This window comes from Pangasianodon hypophthalmus, chromosome 8 (genome assembly GCF_027358585.1).
Source record: "Pangasianodon hypophthalmus isolate fPanHyp1 chromosome 8, fPanHyp1.pri, whole genome shotgun sequence".
Taxonomy (NCBI): Eukaryota; Metazoa; Chordata; class Actinopteri; order Siluriformes; family Pangasiidae; genus Pangasianodon; species Pangasianodon hypophthalmus.
The window spans coordinates 30,127,902-30,145,401 of record NC_069717.1 but is presented as its reverse complement, the minus strand read 5'-3'; the positions used below and the strand labels follow the sequence as shown (position 1 = coordinate 30,145,401).

The 17,500-nt window shown below is 42.0% G+C and overlaps 1 protein-coding gene across 2 annotated transcripts in view; it reads left to right on the top strand.

The window, feature by feature from the left end:
* The window catches only part of LOC113546083 (zinc finger protein 131), a 64,069-nt gene that overhangs the window by 4,411 nt on the left and 42,158 nt on the right, over positions 1-17,500 (top strand). The window contains exon 2 of one of the 2 annotated variants that reach the window (XM_034306544.2): positions 14,171-14,275. In XM_034306544.2, the coding sequence (XP_034162435.1) occupies positions 14,179-14,275 (97 nt within the window). In that variant the 5' untranslated portion in view covers positions 14,171-14,178. Of the gene's footprint in view, positions 1-14,167; positions 14,276-17,500 lie in introns of both variants that reach the window. The other variant, XM_034306545.2, reaches the window with a different exon arrangement.

Sequence of the window (17,500 nt, the reverse complement as noted above, 5' to 3'; positions counted from 1 at the left end):
ATCAGGGTGAAGCGGGGTGTAGGGAGTAGGGTGTAGGGAGTAGGGTGTAGGGAGTGATCAGGGTGAAGCGGGGTGTAGGGAGTAGGGAGTAGGGGATAGGGAGTGATCAGGGTGAAGCGGGGTGTAGGGAGTAGGGAGTAGGGGATAGGGAGTGATCAGGGTGAAGCGGGGTGTAGGGAGTAGGGTGTAGGGAGTAGGGTGTAGGGAGTAAGGGATAGGGAGTGATCAGGGTGAAGCGGGGTGTAGGGAGTAGGGTGTAGGGAGTAGGGTGTAGGGAGTGATCAGGGTGAAGCGGGGTGTAGGGAGTAGGGAGTAGGGTGTAGGGAGTGATCAGGGTGAAGCGGGGTGTAGGGAGTAGGGAGTAGGGGATAGGGAGTGATCAGGGTGAAGCGGGGTGTAGGGAGTAGGGAGTAGGGGATAGGGAGTGATCAGGGTGAAGCGGGGTGTAGGGAGTAGGGAGTAGGGGATAGGGAGTGATCAGGGTGAAGCGGGGTGTAGGGAGTAGGGAGTAGGGGATAGGGAGTGATCAGGGTGAAGCGGGGTGTAGGGAGTAGGGAGTAGGGGATAGGGAGTGATCAGGGTGAAGCGGGGTGTAGGGAGTAGGGCGTAGGGAGTAGGGAGTAGGGTGTAGGGAGTGATCAGGGTGAAGCGGGGTGAGAGAGGTGTCGGTGCGGTGCAGAGTCGAGTGTCTGAGCTCTCAGTTATAAACAGCAGCAGAGCTTCTGCACCGAGACGCCCAGCAACCCGACACACGACCTGCCGGGGGGGGGGGGGGATATCCGACACGCTGCAGGACTCGCCTTCATACACACACACACACACACACACACACTCTATATACACACACACACACACACTCTATACACACACACACACACACACACTCTATATACACACACACACACACACTCTATACACACACACACACACACACACTCTATACACACACACAGACACACACACACTCTATATACACACACTCTATACACACACACACACACACACACACACTATACACACACACACACACACACACACTCTATATACACACACTCTATACACACACACTCTATACACACACACACACACACACACACACTCTATATACACACACTCTATACACACACACACACACACACACACACACACACACTCTATATACACACACTCTATACACACACACACACACACACACACACACTCTATATACACACACACTCTATAAACACACTGCTCTGTGCGCTTTACACACACACACTCTATACACACACTGCTCTGTGCGCTTTACACACACACACATACACACACTCTATACACACACACACACACTATACACTCTATACACACACACACTCTATACACTCTATACACACACACACACACACACACACACACACTATACATTCTATACACACACACACTCTATACACTCTATACACACTACTCTATACACACACACACACACACACACACACACACTATACATTCTATACACACACACACTCTATACACTCTATACACACTACTCTATACACACACACACACACACACTCTATACACTCTATATACACACACACTCTATACACACTCTATACACTCTATACACACACACAAACACACACACACACTATACACTCTATACACACTACTCTATACACTCTGTACACACACACACACTCTATACACACACACACACACTATACACTCTATACACTCTATACACACACACACACACACACACACTCTATACACACTACTCTATACACTCTATACACACACACGCACACACTATACACTCTATACACTCTATACACACTACTCTATACACACACACACACACACACACTCTATACACTCTATACACACTACTCTGTACACACACACGCACACACTATACACTCTATACACTCTATACACACTACTCTATACACACACACACACACACACTCTATACACACACACACTCTATACACACTACTCTATACACTCTATACACACACACACACACACACACACACTCTATATACACACACACTCTATAAACACACTGCTCTGTGCGCTTTACACACACACACTCTATACACACACTGCTCTGTGCGCTTTACACACACACACATACACACACTCTATACACACACGCTCACACACACTTTATACACTCTATACACACTTTATACGCACACACGCTCTACACACACTCTATACACACACACACACACTCTATACACACTTTATACACACACACACACGCTCACACACACGCTCTACACACACTCTATACACACACAAACACACACATGCTCACACACACGCTCTACACACACTCTATACAAACACACACACACACTCTATACACTCTACACACACACAAACACACACACACACTCTATACACACACACACACACTCTATACACTCTACACACACACACAAATACACACACACGCTCTACACACACACACACACAAACACACTCTCTATACACACACACACACACTCTATACACACACACTGCTCAGTGCGCTTTACACACACACACACACACACTCTATACACACACACACACACACACTCTATACACACACACACACACACACACGCACACACTCTATACACACACACATACACACTCTATACACACGCACACACATACACGCACACACTCTGTACACACACACACACTCTATACACTCTACACACACACAAACCCACACACACACGCTCTACACACACACACACGCAAACACACTCTCTATACACACACACACTCTATACACACACACTGCTCAGTGCGCTTTACACACACACACACACACACACACTCTATACACACACACGCACACACTCTATACACACACACACACACTCTATACACACACACACGCACACACTCTATACACACACATACACACTCTATACACACACACACACGCACACACTCTGTACACACACACACACTCTATACACACACACTCTATACACTCTGTACACTCTATACATACACACACACTCTATACACACACACTCTATACACACACACACACGCACACACTCTATACACACACACATACACACTCTATACACACACGCACATACACACGCACACACTCTGTACACACACACACACTCTATATACACACACTCTATACACTCTATACACTCTATACACACACATGCACACACTCTGTACACACACACACTCTATACACACACACACACTCTATACACTCTATACACACTACTTTATACACTCTATACACGCTACTCTATACACACACACACACACACTCTATACACTCTATACACACTACTCTATACACACACACACACTCTATACACTCTATACACACTACTCTATACACACACACACACTCTATACACACACACACTCTATACACTCTATATACACACACTCTATACACTCTATACACGCTACTCTATACACACACACACACACACTCTATACACTCTATACACTCTATACACACTACTCTATACACACACACACACACACTATACACTCTATACACACTACTCTATACACACACACACACACACACACTATACACTCTATACACACACACACTCTATACACTCTATACACACACACACACACACACACACACACACTATACATTCTATACACACACACACTCTATACACTCTATACACACTACTCTATACACACACACACACACTCTATACACTCTATACACACACACAAACACACACACACACACACACTATACACTCTATACACACTACTCTATACACTCTGTACACACACACACACTCTATACACACACACACACACTATACACTCTATACACTCTATACACTCTATACACACACACACACACACACACACTCTATACACACTACTCTATACACTCTATACACACACACGCACACACTATACACTCTATACACTCTATACACACTACTCTATACACACACACACACACACACACACACACTCTATACACTCTATACACACTACTCTGTACACACACACGCACACACTATACACTCTATACACTCTATACACACTACTCTATACACACACACACACACACACTCTATACACACACACACTCTATACACACTACTCTATACACTCTATACACACACACTCTATACACACACATACACACTACTCTATACACTCTATACACACACACACACACACACACATACACACTACTCTATACACTCTATACACACACACACACACACACTCTATACACACACATACACACTACTCTATACACTCTATACACACACACATACACACTACTCTATACACGCTATACACACACTATACACTCTATACACACTGTCATACACACCCCAGTGCATTATGGGTACTGTACCCTGTGTGCAGTTGTTTTAAATGAGACAGATTTCTAGCACTCGGTCCCGAAGCTGGACGATACGATGAGCTGATACTGATATCGTACGTTTCTGAGAACATTGTGATACGTGACACTGATCACTACAGCGATACGACTGGCATTTAAACACCATTTAACACTGTACAGGCCAGTGCAAAAGTTTGTGCACCCTACACACAACACAAAAGGAAAACTATCAAAAATATCAACAAAAAAATCATTAGCAGAAAAAATACATTTTTGTCTGTATCTGTTTTGGATTGTGACACTGATTCTGTACAGCTGCCAGGACATTACTGAGGTAACAATTACCTGCTAATAATAAAATACATAGCATAAAAGTACAAAGTTTTATGTATACAGCACACACAAACACACACACACACACACACACACACAAAACGCTCTTCACTGAGTGTTTTTATTTCTCTGTTTTTAGTCAGCAAGTCATTAAATACAATTAGAATATAATTTAATGAACTTTTTTTTATTATTTGAGGTTAAAGTGACCCACTTTATCATGACAAACTCTTCAAAACAGCGTCATTATTGTGGACAAATCTAAAAGCCAAGAGCTCCTCTTCCTCTCAGACAGAAACAATCCCATAATTCTCTTCAGCACGTGGTAATGATGAAGTGCTGAAATGTGCTGAGTCCAGAGGAAAGAGGATAAACAGCTAATAAATATAAACAGAAATATTCAAACTATTTCACTGTCAGGTTTTACAGATTAAACATTTATATGATATTCACTCTAAACTTAAAAACATCAAAGCTTTAAACAGCACGTTACACTCCTCAATAAGAACAGCAGGAATAAAAATTCAGACTATTAATTTAAAACCAGACAGCTTTATAACTAACCCTGTAGATAATAATATAATTATTAGATCAATGATTAGAATGTTTTAGTCCCTTTAGAGAGACTCATCAAAAATCATCAACTTGCCATGAATCGTGTTTCTTCGAACAGATAATTCCAGAAACAATCAATCCTCTTCTAAAAATAATCAATTCTTCCCTTAGCATTGGCTTTGTACCTAAATCTTTTAAATTAGCAGCTAACAAGCCCCTGATTAAAAAACCTGACCTTGACCCCTGTCAGCTGTCTAACTATAGACCAATATCAAACCTCCCCTTTATCTCCAAGATCCTAGAAAAGGTTGTAGCACAGCAGCTATGCTCATACTTACATAGGAATAACATTCATGAAATGTATCAGTCAGGATTTAGGCCTCATCATAGCACAGAGACAGCGCTGGTTAAAGTGGTAAATGACCAACTACTGGCCTCTGATCAGGGTTGTGTCTCCTTGCTGGTGCTGCTTGACCTTAGTGCAGCTTTTGATACCATTGATCCATTGCAGTAAAAGTCCTTGGTGTGATTATTGAGTCCTGTGTCTCATTTGAAGATCATGTAGATAATATTACTAGAATAGCCTTCCTTCATCTCAGAAATATTGCTAAAATAAGAAATATATTGTCACTACACGATGCAGAAAAACTAGTTCATGCTTTTGTTACCTCTAGGTTGGATTATTGTAATGCCTTACTGTCTGGATGCTCCAGTAGGAGCATAAACAAGCTCCAGTTAGTCCAGAATGCAGCAGTGAGAGTCCTTACTAGAACCAGAAGATATGATCACATCACCCCTATCTTATCCACACTGCATTGGCTCCCAATCAAATTTCATATTGATTATAAAATACTACTATTGACCTATAAAGCACTAAATGGTCTCGCGCCTCAGAACCTGAGCGAACTTTTGGTCTTTTATGATCCACTTTGGCTTTGGGCTGCAGTTCATATGGGGAGTTGTAGTGTGGTGGCTTTGAGGCTGCGATTGCCGTGAGCAGTTTTACACTCAAGTCTCCATCAATGAACAGCTGATAACTTCAACAAAACTGACTTCTTGTGGAAACTGACAATGTGACAATTTCCATTGTTAAAAGCGCTATACAAATAAACATGAATTGAGTGGATTAAACAAAAATACTCAGTCTCAACTGTAAAACTTCAGTCTCAGTGTAAAGTAGAAAATAAAACACAGCACATAGTCTTACGTATTTTCCTATATAGCTAATCATGTGGCTAGTTTAAATGTAGCTAAATATGTGAAAGAAAGTCAACAGATGATGTTACATGATAAAGCTTGTTTGATTGGTGGATCAGATTGAACTTAAGCCCCGCCCCTGTTGACATGGCGATGCCTGTGACTCATCACGCTGTTGAGTTTAAAGCAGTGTAATCTCTGCAGTGTGTGTTCACACGTCAACAGTAGAGAAATGAAACGAGTGGCAGAACGAGGCGGTTAACATTATGTGGACGTTGCCATGGTGATCTGGCAGGATAAAGCTTTTTTTGTGAGGAGATAGCTGGAGAAGAGCAGTGACTCAGTGTGTTAATTTACCCGCGGGGGAGGGGGGAGGGGGGCGAGGGGGTTGTGGGGGGGTAATCACTAACGCACGCGGCCTCATCACTCGTCTCTCTGAAATGTGTAAGTGCTCGCTCTGTAGCTTCGAGCTTCAACTAAACTCTCTCCGGCGTTCCTGAGGAAAGAAATACAGAAAGTGCAAAACTCATGGTTACGGATAAACAAAACGTAACTTCAGACAGAAAGTCTCAATCAGAGCAGCTGTGTTTATGATGTTCATGATGCTCTTAAACGAGGTCAGAGACGAATCAGAGCTGGCAGTCTGTCAGAAACCTTCGTTTACATGAATGTAAGCATCCGAACGGAGCAGCAGCCTCCTCACAGTTTCTGAAGGAAGGAGAAGCGTGCGAGTCCTGAGGAACTGATAACACACACACAGTCCTGATAACGAGTAGCTAGCGATGTGTCGGACGTGTTACAGTGACTTGTCTGTGATTTTCGTTCCAAAGGATTTTTATTGAATATTTTGTCAAACATGAGACATGTAGTACAGTTAGACATCTTTTTCATTTTCTAGATAACATTCCTACACACAACAATTCCCCTGTTGCACAATTATACAATTACGCTTTCTAATATGGAAAAAAAAAATAAATAAATTTCTACTCCTCTGAGATAACTGAGGGGTCCATCTTCTGTATCTGATCTAAAACAGGTTGCTAAGTAATATAAAACATGCTGGTACAGGCTCTTATAGTGTGCCGTATTTTTTCTAAGGCCATGTAATGTAGTAAGTCGTTGAGCCATTGCTTGAAGGTTGGAGAAGGTTGGAGGGATTTTTCTTTCCATGTGAGCAGTATTAAAAGCTAAAAGCATAGTAAAAGCGATCCGAATTTTCTTACTTTGATTAAAACTTAAGGATCGTGGTTTGATACCAAATACTGAAATTATGGCCTCAGGCTCTATACATGTCTTTACTGTATCAGAAAGAAATTTAAATACCAGCTACCAGAAATCTTTTAATTTTGGACAAAGCTGAAACATGTGAGATAGCGTAGCTGGCTCGATCTCACACCTGTCACAGTTAGGGTCTAAATCTGGTTGGAATTTGGCTAACTTCACTTTGGACCAGTGCAGTCTGTGAACAATTTTAAATTGAATTACTCTATGCTTTAGACAAATTGAAGATGAATAAATATTATTTAAGACAGACTGCCACATGTCTTCTGAGAGTTCTACATCTAATTCCACCTCCCATGTTCTTTTTAATTGAGCTAGGGGTTCCAGGTTATGAGAATTGATTACAGAATAAATGTTACCAATGGCTCCTTTGGAATATGGACTCAGGTCCGTAATAGACTCAAGAAGGGAACAGGGAGGCAACGAAGGAAAGTGGCTCAATGAGGAAAACACCTTGTCTGTAATTTTAACAAATGCTCAAAGATGTACGGCTCACGAAGTCTTGCTTAATCGTGTGTCTCAGGCGTTGTTTAGGACTTATTAAGACTTGTTGATCAGATCATCTCTGACACTGCAGGTCTTGTATAAGACATCTTAAGACTAGTTAAGACTTGTTTAATTCTTATAGTGCAGACTTGCTGCTCTGACCATCTCAACATGGTTTGACTTGTTAAGAATATTTAAGGCTTGTTAAATATTCATTTAATGCATTTAAGACTTGTTAAGACTCATTAAGACTTGTTAAAGAGTTTGCTTAAGACTTGTTAAAGAGTTTAAGACTCATTATAACTTGCTGATCTGACCATGTTTACCGTTGTTTAATTCTTTGTTTAGACGTGTTAAAGACTTGTTAAGACTCACTGAAGACTTGCTCAGACTTGCCGACCTGACAATCTCGAAAATTTAAAAATTCTTGTTAAACACTTATTTAGCACTTGCTGAAGACTTACTGAGATTTGCTCTGACATTCTGTGACATCGTTTAATTCTTGCTAAAGGCTTGTTTATGACGTGTTAAGACTGATGATGAGCGGCACTGTATATATGGTCATGGGAAAAAGAAAGTACACCTCTCCACAATTCCATGTTTTTATTTATCAGGGCCTGAATAATAATGGTGTGTTCCTCACCAACTTCTATAAACAAACCAATAACATCAGATGACGACAAAAAAACCACAACAGATTTCAATATGTGGTCATTTTTCCCAAAAAGTAAACCAACATTCAGAAACCAGATGGGAAAAAATAAGTACACCCTTCCTACTTCCACAATCATTAAGAGATTAATTAGCAGCCAGGTGTTACTAATGAAATGCACATGATTATTTAATCATCAGGAAGTGGCTACCTCTAAAAGCAGAACTTTTGGCAGTATGGTGTTCTGGAGCACTCAGGTGTGTGTCTACATCATGCCAAGAAGAAGGTACATCAGCCATGACCTCATAGAAGCAATTGTTGCTCGTCAATCTGGGAGGGTTATAAGGTCATTTCTGGGAGGGTTATAAGGTCATTTCTGGGAGGGTTATAAGGTCATTTCTGGGAGGGTTATAAGGTCATTTCCATAATTTGAAGTTCACCATTCTACAGTGAGAAAATCTGTTCACAAATGGGGAGCTTTCAAGACAGTTGCCAATCTTCCCAGTAGTGAGTGTCCCAGCAAATTCAGTCCAAGCTCAGACTGTTTAATGCTCAGAGAAAAACCCAAGAGCTCCGTCATGTGACCTACAGGCCTCTGTAAGCACATTAAATGTTTATTCTCATGGCAGCACAATCAGAAAAAGACTGAACAAGTAATGGCTTTCATGGAAGTGTGGCAAGGAAAAAGTCTTTTCTCTCCAAAAGGATTATGGAGCATGACTTAGGTTTGCAAAATAGCATCTGAGCAAACCACAAAAGTTCTTGGAATGATGAGACTAAGGTGGAGATGTTTGGTCATCATGCACAGCGCCATGTTTGGAAAAACTGAATGCAGCGTATCACCACAAACACCTCATACCAGCTGTGAAGCCTGGTGGTGGAGGGCTGATGATTTGGGTTTGTTTTGTAGCTACAGGATTTGGGAAACTTGCTGTCATTGAGACAACGATGAACTCCACTTTATACCGGAATATTCTTGAGATAAATATGGGGCCATCTGTCCATCATCTTCAGCTGGGCTGAAACAGGACAATGATCTCAAACACACCAGCAAATCAACTGAATGGCTGAAGAAGAAAAAAATCAAGGTGTTGGAATGGCCAAGTCAAAGTCCTGACCTCAACCCCATTGAGATGCCGTGGTGGGATCTTCAGAGAGCTGTGCATAAAGGAATTCCCTGAAACATCACTGAACTGAAGCGATGCTGTAAAGAAGAGTGTGTTAAATTTCTCCAAAACCATGTGAGAGACTGATAAACTCCTACAGAAACGTTTACTTCACGTTATTGCTGCTAATCGTGCTTCTACATGTTACTGAATTACAGGGTGTACTTGTTTTTCCCACCAGGATTCTGAATGTTGGTGTAATTTTTGGGATTAAATGACTACATATTGAAATCTGTTGTGTTTTTGTTGTTACCTGAGGTTATTTGTTTGTTTATAGAAGTTGGTGAGGAACACACAACTGTTAATTAGGCGCTGATAAATAAAAATACAACTGATGGAGGGTGTACTTTCTTTTCCCCATGACTGTACACACACACACACACACATATGCACTGCACATACACACAGTTTATATTAAATGTGGAGCAGGGTGACGTTAGCGTGTGATAGCAGAACCCAAGATGTGTGTGTGTGTGTGTGTGAGATAGGCTTAGTTTTGTCATTTAAAATGTTTACACGTGTGTGTGTGTGTGTTTGTCTTCATTATAAAAGTCTATTTGCTCTTTGCTTGTGTAACTGCGACTAAAGGTGAACTTTGAACTCTGGATCCGAGCAATCTGATTGGCCGCTGCTCCGTGGCCTTTCCTCTTGTGGCACCTGCTTATCTTTAATAAACATTAGCACAGTCGGCTCGTGCACTGCTGCTCGGGTTTTATGGATTTATGTAGAGGATTTGTTAACCGTCATTAAACAGACTGATTCTGTCAGCTCAGTGCAAAAGTTTACACACCCCTGCCACTAAGGTTAGGGGGGTGCACAAACTTTTTCTATTGCTGATTTTCTTCAGGTTTAAAGAATGTTTGAGTCTATTCCTGAAAAGCTTGGGAATCTTGGAGGCGTGAACTACATGCGTTTTAATAATCTGAATGTGGAGCTCAGAAAATCCACTTGAGCAGCTGCATAACTCGACTCTGAATACCTGGAACTTTCCTCATGTAAATACTGACGTAACTTTTAGACTTAAACGGTTCATTCTGAATCCGGCCGTGTTTATGTTCACTACATAACGTCATTCTGAAGTCGTACAGCGCTGTTACTTACATATTTACTGAACTTATCTTTTAATGTTTACTAAATTTACCAGCTATCATTTAAATACATTTGCTGCTTGTTGTTTTATGAGCGTTTTGGTCCGGTTCTGATTCCACGAGCAGTGTTTGGGCACAGTAACATTAAAGGTCAAAGGTCAGGAAGAATCACTACTGGGCCTCCAGAGAACAGGGAAGCTCTGCCAGCCAATCAGAAACCAGGGAGGAGTTCAGTTCTGCCCACTGACACACACACCCACACACACACACACACTTTTGAAGAAGTGCAGAGACAGGGCTAAACTCAACGTTTAGGTCTTAACATTATAGCTAGATACACTGATAAGGAAGACAGAAAGAATGAAAGATAGAAAGGGAGAAAAAGATAGAATGGTATGTGTGTGTGTATGTGTGTGCGAGTGTATGTGTGTGCGAGTGTATGTGTGTGTGCATGTGTGTGTGCATGTTTGTGTGTGTGTGTGCGAGTGTGTGTGTGTGTGTGTGCATGTGTGTGTGCATGTTTGTGTGTGTGTGGGTTATAATAAGACTCGGGGCAGGAACATTCCTGGGTGAGGCGGTGACGCTGCAGAGTTTCTCCCTGTGCAGAGTTCAACACACACTTTAACCTCACACTGTGTGTGTGTGTGTGTGTGTGTGTGTGTGAGACCTTGTGAAACGTCATACCTGAGTGTGGAATGACGGCTGTATAATACTCAGCGCTCTGTGTCAGTGAGTTGATAGATATTATTTATTATTCTGACTCTGAGCCTGTGATGTCAGTGTGATTAGTGACCTGTCGCTGTAACGCAAAAACGTGTACGTCACGTGTAATTCAGCTCGAACGTGTTTTTATTCAGACTGTAGTTTTGTGCTGTAGTTTTGTGCTCTCTGTGCTTTTGTGCAGTTATTATTTCTGCCAAGTCTGGAGACAGTAACGTTTAGTAAATACCTTTACACGAGACTGCTACTGAATTCTGGATTGTGATTGGTCAGAAAGTGTTGATGAATTCTCTATAACAGCAGCTCCGACAGTAGTGCAGGTTTATATTAATGCACAGCTCAATCGCAGGGACGTGTACAGCGCACGCTCCACATAAACAGATTTAAAAAAAGATTTCGGAGACATGTGTTTATGTAACATGTATGGAAGGAGTCTCCAGTGTCAGCGCTTTGTAACAGTCAGAGGTAAAGCTCTTCAGGACAGAGGAGTTTACGCTTCTTTGCGGTTTCTCACTTTTGTGTGTTTTTTTTTGTCTTATTAACTTGAAGAGAGAGAATAAAGAGAGGCTGGTGAGGGAGCGAGTGTTTGTAGCTGCTATAACGTAAGTGAGAACAGGAACTAACTCGTTTCACCAACATTAAATGTTACTATAAAGAAATAAAAAGTTGCTTACGGTTGCTTCATGTCCCAGAACTGTAACGAATGCACGTATAAAAGCGTGAAATAAAACACGAGAGCTGAGTTTGGTGTCTGTAGTAACACACGTTACTAACACAGAGACGTGACGTGATGTGATGCGACACTGGCGTGTTTTTCTCACGTGTTTATTAGAGTAGTGAGAGGATGTAGAGGACGAAGCGCAGCGAGAGCCGTAACTGAGCCACGCAGTGAGGTCACTGAGGAGACTTTCTCCTCGCAGAACAAAAATAACCTGCTGTTTCTACTACATACAATTAGTGTGTGTGTGTGTGTGTGTGTGTGTGATAATGACAGTGTAAACAAGCTGTGCTGAGGTCTAAGTGACAAAAGCGCAGTGTGTGGATGTGTTTATGGTGTGAGGAACACAGAGAACTGAGAACATGCTGCTCTGTGTGTCAGTCAGTAAACACCACATCTCCTCATCCTCCTTCTTCTCCCCTTCTCCTCTAACGTCTCCCCTCCTTCTCTTCCTCCGCCTCCTTCTCCTCTGTCTTCTTCTTCTCCTCCTCCACCTACTTCTCCACCTTCTTCCTCTTCTTCTTTTTCTGCATCTTTTTCTCCTCCTTCTCCCCATTCTTCTTCTCTTGCACTTCTTCCTCCTTCTGTGAGTCCTTCTTCCTTTCTATGTCTTTCTCTTCTTCTTCTCCTCCGTGTGTCAGCGGCATAATGTACAGTATATCATCATGCAGATACAGGCCGAGAGCTTCAGTTAATGTTCTCATCAAACAACACAACGGAGAACAATCTCAGTGATCTCAGTGATTTTAACCGTGGAATGGTTGTTGGTGGTTGGAGTGTTTCAGAAACTGCTGATCTCTCGGGATTTTCACACACAACAGTCTGTAGAGTTTACACAGAAAACATCCAGCGAGTGTCAGTTCTGCAGGTGGAAACACCTTGATGGTGATAGAGGTCAGAGGAGAATGGCCAGAGCTGACAGGAAGCCTACATAACTCTTCATAACAAGGGTGAGCAGAAAAGCAGCTCAGCACGTCAGTCCTAAAGATGGATGAGCTACAAAAGCAGAAGGCCACCTCGGGCTCCTCTCAGCCAAGAACAGGAATCTGAGGCTACAGGGGACAGAGGAAGAAGAGCCTGTGTTCTCTGTGTCCTCAGGTTCCGGTTCAGCTGGCAGGAGTGGAACCTGAGTGGATAACTGCATGAATGAGCAGGTGTACAGGTGTTCCTATTAAAGTGGCCAGTGAGTGTATAGTGTGTGTATGTGTTTGAGGGAATAAATAACTGCACTGTGGTCACTGCTGTTTTTACCCACATGCTCACACAAACTCTGAAAATAACACAAACTCTGTAAATAACACACACACACACACACACACACACACACACACTGTAAATAACACACACACACACACACACACTCTGTAAATAAAATCTGCCTGAAAAAGCAAAATGTTCATACAACAAAGGTAAACAGCACACACTGAGCTCTCTGTGTGAGGAATATACAGTGGTGTGTAGAGTTGTGTAGAGTTGTGTACATGTGATAATCTCAAATATTTACTGTATTTATTATTAAAACAGAATAATGAACGTTTGTGTGTGTATGTGTGTGTGTGTTTGTATGTGTGTGTGTGCGTGTGCGTGTGTGTGTGTGTGTGTGCATGCAAGCAGTCGAGGCCATGCTGAGCCATCTCTCTCTCAGTCTGATCTGTGTGTTGGGACTCCTGGACACACACACACACGGAGCCGAACATGACACGGGGCTCGTCACATCAGGTAACACACACACACGCACACACACACACACACACACACGCACACACACACACGCACACACGCGCGCACACACACACGCGCGCACACACACGCGCGCACACACACGCACACGCTTTCTTTTTTAACTAAAAGGAAACTGTAGATTTTATATGACTAGCTGGTCCTGGGATTTCAGACTTCATGTTGGAGCTCATACGTGACATCACACATGACATCATACATGACATCACACATGACATCATACATGACATCATACATGACATCACACATGACATCACACATGACATCATACAGGACATGTAAATGATGCAGTCCAAGATAATCAGGATCAGACTCTGAGAATGTATGATGTGTAAACAGGAGCTGATAAACAACTCACATGTCACATCCTGTATAGTGCTGCATCACACACACACACACACACTCATACAGTCACACACACACACACACACTCATACAGTCACACACACACACACACACACTCATACAGTCACACACACACACACACAGTTTCTTTCCTTCCTTTTTTCCTGTTCTTTCATTCCTCCATCAATCTCAGTTTCTCACTCGACTCCAACAGGATGTACACATCTAATGTTAATAGCTCTTCCTGTGTGTGTGTGTGAGTGTGTGTGTGTGTGTGTGTGTGTGTTCATGTGAGAGAGAGGCAGATGCAGCTGTGACAGAGGTGCTTGTTCTTACTCTGTGTGTGTTGTAAAAAAAAAAAAAAAAAAAGTTTTGAGTGACAGAGTGATATTCAGGTTTGTCTGGTCTGAAATGTGAAGCCTTATATCAGGGAGGACGGAGCTGCAGTGTGTGTGTATCTGTGTGTGTGTGTGTATTTGTGTGTCCGTGTGTCTGTGTGTGTGCGTGTGTGTATTTGTGTGTCCATGGGTTTGTGTGTGTGTGCATTTGTGTGTGTCTGTGTGTGTTTGTGTGCGTGTTTGTGTGTGTGTATTTATGTATCCGTGGGTTTGTGTGTGTGTGTGTGTGTGTGTGCATTTGTGTGTGTGTGTGTGTGTGTGTGTGTGTAACTGATCCCTTATGCTCCACAGGGTGCTGTGGCTGTGTTTGGCACTGAACCCAAACACACACACACACACACACACACACACACACAAACAAACACACACACACAAACCCATGAACACACAAATACACACACAAACAAACACAAATACACACGCACACAAACACACACAGACACACACAAATGCAAACGCACACGCACACACACACACACACACACGCAGATGGGCCTCTCTTTCTGCAACAGAGCTTTATTTATGTAACACAGCTGGCTGGAATTAGGGAGAGGTTCACTGAGAGAGAGAGAGAGAGAGAGAGAGAGAGAGAAGGAGGAAGAGAGAGTTTGGCGAGTGAGACAGAGTTATGTAAGGGTTTGTTCGGTGCCAGATGGAGGAAATTCGCTGCACACTGCAGAGTTCGTTGGAATGAAACCGACTACACACACACACACACACACACACACTTACTTTTACTTAGTTTTTATTAAAGCTACATTTAAGGTTTAAAACACTGAATATAATAAACTGATGGCCTCATTTATGCAGCTTGGTACAAACGGATTTATTCGGAAATTGTTCGTAAGAGTTTTTTCACAAGAAATTTGGTGTTTATGAAAATCCTGTAATTTCAGGAAAAGCTTCGTATCGTACTCGTGCTCCTGAGGGTGTGTAAATTTACACACTACTGTAACTAATAACTAATGTAAACTTCAGATCACATTAATCACACTGAGGTACTGCACTTTTATACCTGGATTACGCTGTCAAGGTTACATAGCTTGTGTGTTTTTAGCGACACACACAATTTTAACGCTGTAGTTACGGCTCAGGTGGTGCGTACAGTCGGATCTGTTTGCTGCGGCGTCTCTTAATGCAGTGCGTCACTTTATTACAGCCAGCGATAAGTGAGCGATAAGTGAGCGATAAGTGAGCGATAAATGAGCGATAAGTGAGCGATAAGTGAGCGATAAATGAGCGATAAGTGAGAGATAAGTGAGCGATCTGGTATGTCTCAAGCTGCAGTGTACCGTATTCTCTCTAGTATGTTTTACTCACATCAGATCACTCACATGCCTCCACCACGGCGTCAGGGCCGGTGCTTGAGCACAGTGTGGCACCGAGACGCCTCGCTCTATATCGCGATTTCTCTGTGTGATGCGCTGGACGTCTGCGATCACCTGGTACACCTGGCTAATCCTTTTTTTCCCTCCATTTTTATGTCTTTTTCTTTTCATCTCACTTAATTCACATACAATTCACCTTTTCTATAATTCTGCTCCATATTGTAGGCTTTCAGGTGCTGGTAAATAATATATATTTTATTTTTTTTACATTTTATATTTTTTATTCCTTTTATGGAATTTTGTGGGCGTCACCAAATGCAAATCAGCTGTGCCGTACATGCGGCTGGTAATTTACGGGTGATTGGCATTCATCAGCATACCCACGCAAGTAGGAAGAAAACCAGCTTTCTGGAACATTTACACACATCATACTTTTTATCCATTTGTAGTTACATTTAATGTTGGAGAAACATGTTAGTTCCTGTTGTCGCTTACGTTACAGCAGCTATAAGCATTCGTTCTGTCACCAGCCTCGCTTTATTCACTCTCTTGAAGTTAATAAGACAAGAAAAATCCTGAACATGTCGGAATACGGGTTATGCGTAAAGTTACAGCTTTACCTCTGACTGTTACAAAGCGCTGACACTGGAGACTCCTTCCATCAATGCTAAATAAACGTCTCCTTACAGAAAACTTCACCAGCTCAGTGAGTCTTTTAATCCGTTTATGTGGAGCGTCCTCTGTACTCATCCTTGTGAATGAGCTGTTACTATAGAAACGATATCATATTAGAACGAGTGCATTAATAAATAAATATTAAAGTTTTGAAGTGTATTTAAATTATGTAATAAATGTAATATCTGAACGTGCGAGTGCATAATGAAGACTATTGAGCGTATAATTAATATTAATGAGTGTTTTTATCATGTCATATCTGGCTCACTGTCTCTCTCTCTCTGTCTCTGGTAAACACACATTTAATTAAACGAGATGTAAAACCTGGTATTCAATATTCAGAATGACGTCTTTACTCAGTGTGTGTGTGTGTGTATATGTGTGTGTGTGTGTGTGTGTGTGTGTATGTGTGTGTGAACAAACTCAGCACTCCCTGTCACTAAATGAGAATAGACTCA